General features: G+C 30.1%; 2 protein-coding genes across 2 annotated transcripts; both read right to left on the bottom strand.

The window, feature by feature from the left end:
- Positions 1 to 3,341: 3,341 nt before the first annotated feature.
- On the bottom strand, positions 3,342 to 6,969 carry Phum_PHUM503240 (guanine nucleotide exchange factor, putative; the record flags this gene model as incomplete). The annotated part of the gene is made up of 13 exons (XM_002430841.1): positions 3,342 to 3,461; positions 3,546 to 3,580; positions 3,688 to 3,969; positions 4,051 to 4,214; positions 4,333 to 4,499; positions 4,562 to 4,699; positions 4,791 to 5,118; positions 5,207 to 5,388; positions 5,470 to 5,685; positions 5,806 to 6,117; positions 6,212 to 6,412; positions 6,507 to 6,766; positions 6,843 to 6,969. The coding sequence occupies 13 exons, from the start codon at positions 6,967 to 6,969 to the stop codon at positions 3,342 to 3,344; spliced, it is 2,532 nt and encodes an 843-aa protein (XP_002430886.1).
- Positions 6,970 to 7,360: 391 nt separating this feature from the next.
- On the bottom strand, positions 7,361 to 8,736 carry Phum_PHUM503250 (uncharacterized protein; the record flags this gene model as incomplete). Its single annotated transcript, XM_002430842.1, has 2 exons — positions 7,361 to 8,386; positions 8,713 to 8,736. 2 exons carry the CDS (start codon positions 8,734 to 8,736, stop codon positions 7,361 to 7,363), a joined length of 1,050 nt encoding a protein of 349 aa, XP_002430887.1.
- Between the last annotated feature and the right edge of the window lie 2,634 nt (positions 8,737 to 11,370).

Raw genomic sequence — 11,370 nt, forward strand, 5'->3', positions numbered from 1 at the left:
TTTCCATCAAAAACCAATAACCTGTCTAATAATAATAATAATAATAAATAAAAGAAGAAAAAGAGAAAAGAAAAGAATAAAAAAATTGAAGGATAAAAAAAAAATTTTTGGGTTTACTGTTCAACAAAACAAAATGGCAGCCACAAAATAAAAAAAAAATTTTTTTTTTTCTTTCCTTTCCTTTCCTTCCTTTTTTTTTTTCCTTATAAAAACCCTTAGAGCTATTATTATTATTTAAAAAAAAAAAAAAACTTAAATATAGCATGAGGGTAGTAACAATAATAATAATAATAAATAAGTTTTAGTTTTTTTTTTTAAATAAAATCTCAAATTTTAGTTTTTTTTTTTTTTTACATTTGAAATGAGAGAATGTTTGTAGATGTGTGAAAAAAAAAAAAAAAACATGGCAAACGTTTGAAATGTTAATTTTTTTTAATTAAATAATGTTTGGGGAGTTACTTTATAACATTTACTAACTGAATTATTTTATTAGAAACGAAAAAAATGTTAGTTTAAAAAAAAAAAAAAAAAAAAAGAAAAAAAAGCGTTCAAAGTTTTTTATTAGATGCTATGAGATGATGAGAGATGATTTTAGAATTTATGAAACGGATTTCATATTTAAAATTATGCATTTACTTAATCGTTAGAAATATTATATATAGTAGAAAATAATAATAATAATAAAGTATTAATTTAAAATTGATTTTAAGAATTTATTCTAGCACCGCAAACTTAAACTTGGGCGAGACATCTCTAGGCCAATGGCCGACGAAAGCCTATTTCTTTGTATATATGTACAATGAGAATGAAATATATATATAATTTGAATAAATTATAAATAAAAATTATAACGTATTAAATATATATACCTGTCGGAACTTTCGGAGCTATCATACCGATCCGAACATCTTTTTTTCCCACAATTTTCATCATCGTTGTTAGGGCATATCCCTTTGTAATCGGACGAAAACCCATCAACGTCAGGGCAAAATTCCGAGGCGCGGTTTACACCACCATCGTTATTCACCGAATATTTAGTAAAACAATCGTTTTCAACATTATTTAAATAAAACAAACTTTTCAATTTATTCAAACTTTCGTCTCCGATTTGTTTTTCACAATTACCACTCATAAACTCACCATTTTCACTCATTAATCGTATTTTATTATTCCTGTTCCTTTCCACCTCACGTACTCTTTCAGCCATCTTTGGAACGCATGAAATGGTCGTAGTGACGTCACTCGTGAGTGAACACCGGTCATAGAGTAAAACACTTTCGCCCGAGTTCGATAACACAATAAACGCTAACGTATATTTCTTATTATTTACCTTTCAAAAAAAATTTATTTTTTTATATATATATATATAAACACAAATTTAAAAAAATATTAATTAAATTTATTAATTAATAAATATAATAAATAAATAAAACTCATTCGAATCCGTTTCGAAACGCAAATAAATAATAATAATTACACATCGTAAACCGAAAGGTTAATTCGAAAAAAACTTTCGTCATAAATTTTTCATTTAATTTATAAATGATAATCGTTAAACGAAAATAATTTTCTCATTCCTTCACCTACTTTTTCATTCCTTTTTGATATTTCCCATCAGAAAACAACAAAATAAATAAAAATAAAAATTTTATTAATAAAATTCGACGACGACTCAATAAAACCTCCGAGCACACGAGCGAATGAAATAAACGATGTCACACATGGTGTTTAACATAACTTGTTTTGGTTTTAAACCGAAACCACTGTTACGTTTTTTAGTTGAAATTCCTGCCGCAACCATCAGCGCCAAACAACAAACAGCGGTAAAAATAAGTACTAAACGTTTCGACTTCATTTTGAAATTTTTTTTTCTATCGTACCAAAAAAAAAAAAAAAAAAAAAATTCCCTTCGAATTTTTTTTTGTTTTTAAAAACGAAAACGTTTTTCTTTATTAATAATTTCTTTTTTTAAATCCCCCCCTTCCCCCTTAAAAAAAAAAACGTTACGAATTAGAATTTAATCATATCAATGGAAACGAAATAAATAAAAACTAACACACATCAATAACAAAATAATAATAATAATAATAACAAGGTGTGGGTGTGTGCGTTTAAAATTAAAAACAAAAATTCACACGCGTTAATGTGAGTCTAGCGTGTGTTTGTCTAAAGCCACGTTCGATTAATTATAACAAATTAAATTGTTTTTATAAACGCGCGAAAAAAAGCAGAAGAAAACAAACAATTTAAACACCCGAATCGTTTGCTAATTATATTAATCGTACGATAATTACCGTGAATATTAATAATAATAATAATATCGACCTCGGATTTGTTGCATTTAATAATAATAATAATAATAATAAATGAATTGATTTAGGTAATCGACCTTGACATTGGAATAAAAAAAAAAAAATTTCATTAAATTCGTTAAAAGAAAAATCATATCAAGGTCGGTTGATAACCTTCCGTTATTTTTGGACGTTCCTTTGAGAAAGCGAACAAACAAACAAACAAACGAAACGAAGCATGCGCGTTACGACAAACGGCGAAGGCACGGCGGTTCGAATCCGATGATGAAAAAAAAAAAAAATTTTTTTTTTTTTCATCTTAAATCGTTTGTTATTTAAGTAAAAATAATTTTCTATCGTTTGTTTGTTTGTTTGTTTGTCCGATTTTAAATTATTAAATTAAATTTGAACGGTAACGATTCTCCTTCGTTTCGTACATACCCAATATACGTCATAACGCAAAAAAATTTTTTTTCCCCTCCCCCTCCCCATTTTTCCCGAAAAAACGTCATCAATCGTGATAAGGGAATAATTACTATTGATAAGAATAATAATATTAATAAATTTATAATATATATAGAGTATAAAATATATTTTTTTTTCTATGTACACGTTTTTTTATATATTTTACTTTATTACATTTTATTTATTTATATATATATATATTTATAAAAACTTAAAAACTATTTAAAGTTTTCTTATCACACATTTTTGATAAATATCAATAAATGATAATGATAATGATGATAATAATAATAATTATTCCCTTCTGGTATTTAAATCCCACGTTTGATGAATGAAAAATTCCGATTTTTTTTCGCCTTTTTCGAATGTCTCTTCCGCAAAATGATACTAAAATGGCGACGGCAACAAGACGAACGAGTTTCCAATTAAATAAAATAAACGATGATGATGATGATGATGATGATGATGGGAAAAAATATATATATACAAAATAAAAAATAAAAAATTTCAAAAAAAAATTTTCTTCTCGTTTTCTTATCAACGGGGGCTCTTATCGCCCCCCACGGATTATCCCAGTCCCTTTGCTTAATCAGGTTCGATTCTAAACGATGCAAAATAACAATCCTTATTTTCTTTATAGGGCATTTTCAATAGATAATTTTTAGCCAATTGATTTTCGCTCAAATCGTATTTTCTCGCTGCTTTCTGTCCGTTTTTCAATAATTTTTCCGCTTCTTCAATTCCGGTTCCGATTTTATTTTTTTTAAAATGTTTTAAAAATGTTTTAACCGTCGCGTTAAGCATTTCTTCCGGCGATAAACAATCTTCAAAAAAAAAAAAATCTCCCGTTTTAATATTTATCACACACACACACACACCCCCCGCCCCTCCGCGGCATAAAAAACCCTTAAGGAAAAGAGAAAATTCTTACCTAAATTATTTAACAATCCGGTTGGCGAATCCGTCGTTGTCGACGATGATGATTTATCAAATTCAGACGATTGTTCTTCGTTTGTTTTCTCTCTAACGGATTTTTCCGACGGATATATTTTCAATGCGGAAAAAATTTGTTTTAGTAATTTTGGTACTGATGTTTTTTTTTCCGTTTGATAATTGTTGGCAGCATTGACGGCGGCTGCGGCAGCATTCACGCTACTACTCATCGTTAAATTTTTAGCACCGTTTATGTGATTGACGGGAAAATAAAACAAATCTGAAAAGAAAAAAAAATATCGACAAATGACAAAACTGGTGATCATGCAGGGGAAAGGAAAATATAAAATGGTGGCACTACCTTGTGAAAAAGAAGTAGACGAAGAAGTTGTTAAATCTTCTTTCACGGTATAACCGAGAAATGTTGAGAGTATGTGGGTGGCACAAGGAAGATAAGGTTGTTCCAATGATGATTTATTAAAAGCTTTCTGATAAGACCCCAATCTTGGATCACGGTACAATCGACTTAACTTTTCGAAAATTCTAGAAATGTGACGTAGGCATCACATCATCACCATCACCGTCATCATCATCGTCATCAAAAAATTTTAATTAAGAAAAAAAAAAAAAAAATTATACCAACTGATATTTTGTTGCGTGATTGTGTCGGACTTGTCCCCAAGTATATTTTAGCCTGTATATTCCAGGACTTTGCAAACCGGATAATATACTCCTACAGGATTGATAATTATGTAGCATATGACATTTTTCAGCCGCGTTTATAAATCTCGATATGAGTCTCGCACGAAACTGAAAACGACAAAAAAGGAATTTTATTTATATTCATCCCACGGGAAGAATTCCTTCCTTACCTTTAAATCATCCGTTAATAAAATTTCAGATGCTATCAAACATGATACCCTGCATGAAAAAATTATCCAAGTCATCAAATTAAGGGATGATTTACCATTTTTATGAATTGTTAATAATCTTAATTCGTCCGGTGGTATCTGAAACAAACAAAAAAAAAAAAACAAAATTTATTTCGTGTAAACAGAAAGAGTGAGAGAGAGAGAAGGGGGGGTGGAGGGGGATGCAAACCTTTAAAAACAATTGTGCATCTAACATTGTCAATTGAAAAGCCAGAGTCGTGCTATCGATATCCCAAATCGATATATCGTTTTCGAGTTTTAAATTTTTTTTAAAATCCGATTCGGATTTATCGTATTTCAAATGAAATATTTTCGACGTTCTAATTAATTTTTTACCAAAATTCATGAGTCTCATTTTTTTCGGTAATATTATGCTGTTTGAACTTCCGTTTGTCGTGGTTGCAGAACTTCCGTTTCTTCTCATGAGGAAAACGTTTAATTTTTTCAAATAACATTGATTCGCTCTGTATATTGTTTTTATAGTGTAAGGTTTAAACCTGGATGGGAGGGGCGGGGAAGGAAAAAAATCGTTTTAACGGGCGACATTTGAGAGAGTGGGAGAGAGTGAGAGAGATGGAAAATCACCATAAATCCGTTGTCCAAAATTGCATGGGTTGTTGTTCTATGACGTGTTGTGCACTCCATGGTCGAAAGGATTCGTATGACGTGCTGTTGCACAAATGTAATTTTTTCGATGGTTTTTCAAATTCATTTTCCATTTCTGTCGTTTCGTCAATCACGTGTACCAACGAAACGGATTTTTTCATCTGTAAAAAAAAAACAAATTTTTCAGTCGCATGGCGTTCCTCCTTCCCCACCCCACCCCCCATTCACTCACTTTAACGTACCTGAATCGAAAAGGAATCTCCTTTTCCCGTCGCGTATATACCCAAACCGTAGGACAGATCAGACATTGTCGTGAGTCCATAATGTCGCGGATGACGATTTTCTTTCGTTTCCAAAAGTGACGTTTCCCACGTTTCCACAGCTTCGTCGCATATTTTAGTAAACGTGGCAGGTGAATGTTTCAATTTCGTCGGCACTAACGTTCTAGAATCTATAGACTAAATTATAAAAATAAATTCTTTTACCCCCTAAAAAAAAAAAAAAAAAAAAAAAAAAATCTAACGCGCGCGTTTATGTCCATCTCATCGATCAACGAGAGATATAAAACTATAACGTACCTGTATGGAAAATGAACATTTGCTGTAGCTTATCGCGGGAAGGTATAAACCGGTTTTGCAACCCTCGTCTATACCTTCCCCGAAACGATTTATGTGTTCTGCTTTTTTACTATTACATATGGACACTTCCTTCGAGGGTATGCTACTGAGTGAGGATCTACTCATTTGAAATCTTTGTCGTCGATACAGGGTGCGAATTTCATCCGAATCGTTTTGTAATAACGTGGCATAAGATATCGGTTCTATTTTGTAACTTATCAATTCGAGTTTATCACCGAAAAATAAATCTTTATCCGTCCATCGAAGATTTTTCTAAAAAAAAAAAATCATTATTATTACGTCTTGCACGAGAGAGGGAGGGACGGGGCGGGGAGCGGGGGCGGGGGGATCGGAACGACCAACAAACTTTTAATGAACAATTCGATATTATGTTGTGATGTTTTCCAGCGTAGTATTGCCATATTTTATCTTTCGACACTCTCGTTTTTGCCACGTGTAACGAACTTGCACTCGTTGAACTTGCAACGGATGTTTCCGTCATGGACGATCCTGCTTTATCTTCCGGACTTAGAAATCTCACACGTTCGCACCAAAGGTTCCAAAACATCTGCATGACGATGATGATGATGATGATGATTATATCAATAAGTATTAAATGCAATAAATAAAATTATCTATAAAAATATACCTGATAATAATACCTTTCTCTTGTCCGAGCCTCCCAATTCGAAATAAACGATTTTGCTGTTGTGATTTGGATTTCCGTCGTGGAATTTAGCTTTTAAAACTTTCCGTCTTCGTCTCCTGAAAACGCTCAGGGTGACCAATTCGATCGGAAATATCGATATCAATTCTAAACTTTCTATTTCCGCATCAATGCATCCGGGGAAAAAAGCAACGGGATAATCGCACGCATGTTTAATTATATCCGTCGCCAAAACTAATTTCGTCGGGGTCAAACCTAACAATAATAATAATAATAAATCAAACTTAACCTAACCTGGTCGAAGAAGAAAAAATAATAATATCTAACGTACCTATTTGTACCTGTCTGATTCCCCGACCTTCTCGTGTTGTTTCCGCAAAAGGACTTTCAACTAATATCATATCTTCAAAATCGGAATATTCGGAGAATAAAAGTTTTTGTATTCTGTTTAACGACATTTTACAATGATGATGATAATAATGATAATGATAATGATAATTGTATAAACAATAAAAAAAGAAAATTACGAGTATAAAAAAAAAAAAAAAACCGCGGAAAATAATCCCGTGGGTGATGAAGACAAAGACGACGAAAAAAAAAAAAAAAAGAAAAAAAAAATTAATTAATTAAACAAATCAAATGTAAATACTATTAATAATAATAATAATAAACTTTTTTTTGTAAAGTTGGCAGTAACGACGATTAAAATTTAATTCGCCGGCCGCCATTTTTTTTTTAATAATTTTTAAATTTAAATTCGAAAGTTTTTTTTTGTTTTATTATTTTTTTTAATATTTTTTTTACCGGTTTTTTTTTCGATTGTTTTCGTTTGTTTGTTTGTTTGTTTGTTTAATTGATTTTAGGGATTTTGAAAACTACAGTGTTACTGGGGGAATTTTTTTCAAAAGTTTTCAATGATTTTTTAGCCGTTGATATTTGATTTTCGGTTATCACACCCGTCGGAATAACGGTCGGAGAACAAATCGGATGATGAGAATTTAAACGACCGGAAATACAATTAACGTTATTAACGGTCGATGATTTATCGTTTCCGGTTTTAATAACCGTGTTCCCGTTTGAATATTTAGAAAATGCATCGACTTTGTTTTTAAGATTTGATCTTAGGAGAGTGGATGCCAATTCGCTGTCGAAACCGTTTTCTTTCGAATTACGATTAATAAAATCGAATTTCGATGGTTCCCTCCTCGGTTTATCCGTCGGATATTCCGTTATTTTAATGACGGTTGTTTTTTTCACGGGGGGTAGTGGGGGTGCGCGAGAGCGACAATCGTTTTTTTGAAAATAAACTTGCGGTGGTTTGGGTGATATTTTTTTAGGTTCCGTCAAATCTAACGATTCAATGCTTTGCATTTCAACTTTATCCTGTTGTTGCTGCTGTTGTTGTTGCTGTTGTTGTTTCTTATCCGACATGTTTATAAAATGATTTTTAATTGCGGCGGCGTTTAAAAATTTACAATTTGATTTTTTCAACGGTGTTATTTCTTTTGTACTATTAACGCCGAACGTGACGGTTTTATGAACGGGTACGTTTGTCGTTCCACCGTTCGTAGACGAAGACAACAACAACTTCGGCGACCTTTTGTTTTTCTCTTCGAATTTCAATATTGAAGTTTTAACCGTTTGACTAGCATCGATACTTTGGTTGTCGGGTAATGATGAATTATTATCCGAATAATAATCTGGAGTCGGACAAGATGGAGGAGGTGGTGGCGGCGGTGACGGCGTCGGCGGAGTTCGATCTTGTAAAGTCGTCAATGATTTTACGATCGGATGACTAATTTCCGGTTTTGTTATTCCGATCGGGATGGATTTTTCCGGTAGAGGTGGCGGTAGAGGTTCTGGAAATTTCGTTTCCTGAAAAAAAAAAAAAAAATTATCATCACGCGTGTGTCAATCCGCCATTTTGTTTTTGGAAACGACGGTTCGAACAATTTATCGCGATACGAACTTTGCTCCCCCCTTCCTCCTCCTCCCCCACTACTTATTACTTCACAGAAAATTACGTCATCAATAAAATGTTCTTTCACAATTTCCACGTTGCAAACGAAATTAATAATAATAATAACCGACGAATGACGGTTAAATATCAAAATCAAATTAATTCATTTAATTATTAACGCTAATTAAATTTCCTCCTCCTTTTCTTTTGTTTTATAGCAATTATAGCGCAATTAAATTACTACATTATGTCTATAGGATCCCATCGCTCGATCACGTGATTATTACAATAATAATAATAATGATAATAATAAAAATTTTTAATAAACGTTCGAGGCCGTTGAAAAAAAATTTTTTTTTGTTTTGTTTTCGAAACGCGCGTGCGTTTGTCGTATTCAGAGTGTGAAAAAGAATCGAACGAGTGCGTGACACATACGTCACAACGATGATGATGATGATAATAATAATAATAATTTATATTATTAATTTTTTAACGATTTTTAACCGGTAGTAGTTTTAATTTTTATCTATGGAATCGTGGGATTGATAAAAAATTTTACATTAAAAAACGCGATGAAAAAAATATATAATGATTCGTGACACGACGATAAAAATGTTATTTAATTAATTATTATTATTATTATTATTATTATTAAACGTCGTTAAAATCGTGATCGTAACGACAAACAAAAACGAACAAACGATGAAAATGATTTTAATATAAATTTTTTGGATGAGGACGAAAGACGTCAAAAATTTTTTTTTTTTTTTGTAAATCGGTCGCGTTAAATCGTCGTGGCACGATTCCCATCGTTTAATATCATCTTGTACCACTTTCACTTTTTTTTTAAATTAAAAATATAATGAAAATTAAACGATAAAAAAATTTTTTCTTAATTTTAATTCGTTTTTAACTAAACTACTGTCACCCTCGACGTCACTACCACCGTCAAAATCATAATCATTATTATTATTATTATTATTATTATTATTAGTATTAATCAATCGTGAGTTTCACGGTTTAAAAAACAATGAAAGTGAAAAAAAAATAATAATAATAATATAATCACGTAATAATTCGATTGTTTTACAAAACAAACAAAAAACAATTTTTTTGTTAATTACAAAATGTTTACAACTTCGCAAAAAAAAATTTCAATTCAAATTCAATTCAATTGAAATTTAAATTCAATGAATGAATGAATTTTATTAATAAAGAATTTTTTTTTTTTTTTGTAATATAAAATCGAACGTGGTTTTAGAATGATTAAAAAAAAATAATTGGCGTGTGTGTGATAAATGTAATAAACAATTATATCGCGTTTCATTATTATTATTTTTTTTTTCAAAACAAACAAAAGGATTTGTTATCAATCGTGTTATCAGTGCTATAAATCCATAAATGAACTATTTTTTTATAGTTTATATAGACTATAAAACTATATTTACGAGACACGAAAGAGAAAAACGAATATTACACGATAAAAAAATTTTTTTTTTTCCCATTTAAATTTTATTTACTCTATGACAATATTTTATTTACTCTATTCGATTGTTTTTCTCTTAACTTTTTGTCTTCTGCTGTTTTTTTTTTTACCCGGTTAACGTGACGTAATACCTGACGGCTTCCGTAAAAACCAAAACCGATGTAGTTCATCATTTATTTTATACAAAAAAAAAAAAATTCTTTTTTTAATGATTTGATTGATTGAATGAATGAATGAATGAATGATTGAATGATTGATTGATTGAATAAAATATTAAAAGAATCAATCCGAAAATAATAAGAAATTTATAAAATTAAAGAAAAACAAAACAAAAATTTTTTAACCGTTCGTATTTTTTTTTCTTCTTTATGTTTTTTTAAAAGACGAAATAATAATAATAATATAACTAATAATAATAATACTAATAATAATAATAATAATAATAATAATAATACTAATAATAATAATACTACTACTAATAATAATAATGATAATGATAATGATAATGATAATAATAAAGGAAATCGCACTATGTGGGACGGCCCTTGATTCTTCGGAAAATACTCTATAAATAGCACCAACGAAATTTGAGCATTTATTTCTAAAGAATCAGGTAGAAACCTGGAATAAATGCTTAAAACCCCTACAAATAAGAATCTTGTCGTGTTTAAGAGTGACAATAATAATAATAATAGTAATAATAATATCCGGCGGAAATTACGTTTATAAAAAAAAAAGAAAAAAAATTTATGATTTAATAAAAACCGTTAATATTAATTAGTATCCCGTTTAAAAAAAAATAAAAAAAAATTAATTAATTAAATGATATACGGTAGAAAATAAAAATAAAAATTAACGTGGAATTAGAAAATTTAATTACTGCCTTTTTGTTTTTTTTTTAACGACGGAAACCGGAAAAGAAGCGTTTTTTATTTATTTATTTTTCCTCTTTTTAAAACAAAATTCGATGCTCACGTGACATTTTTTTGATCTTCTTTTTTGATTTCGTCTAATGCCACGACCTTAAACGTACCATCGGTTTACGTTTTTTTTTTTTTTAAATTTCTAAAACGTTTTACATTTTTTTTTTTTTTTGTTTGCGTGGGTCTAATCAACCGACACCAACTCGAAATTTTTTTTTTTTTCACTTCCTTCTCCCTTCGTCCCTCCTCCCCACTTTTCCTTCTCCTCCTCCAGCAAAATGAAAAATTTTTGGAAAATGTCGACATATTTATCGTCGTGTTAAATAACAAAAAAAAAAAAAATTTTGAAATTATCGTGGGAGGAGTTTTAAAACCGCGAGGCACGATATTTTAACAACAACAACAACAAACACCTATTTCACTTTTTCTTACACATTTTTTAACGATTTAATTATTATTATTATTATTTCGATATTTCGTATTTCGAGCA

Source organism: Pediculus humanus, genomic scaffold (genome assembly GCF_000006295.1).
Source record: "Pediculus humanus corporis 1103172108269 genomic scaffold, whole genome shotgun sequence".
NCBI lineage: Eukaryota > Metazoa > Arthropoda > Insecta > Psocodea > Pediculidae > Pediculus > Pediculus humanus.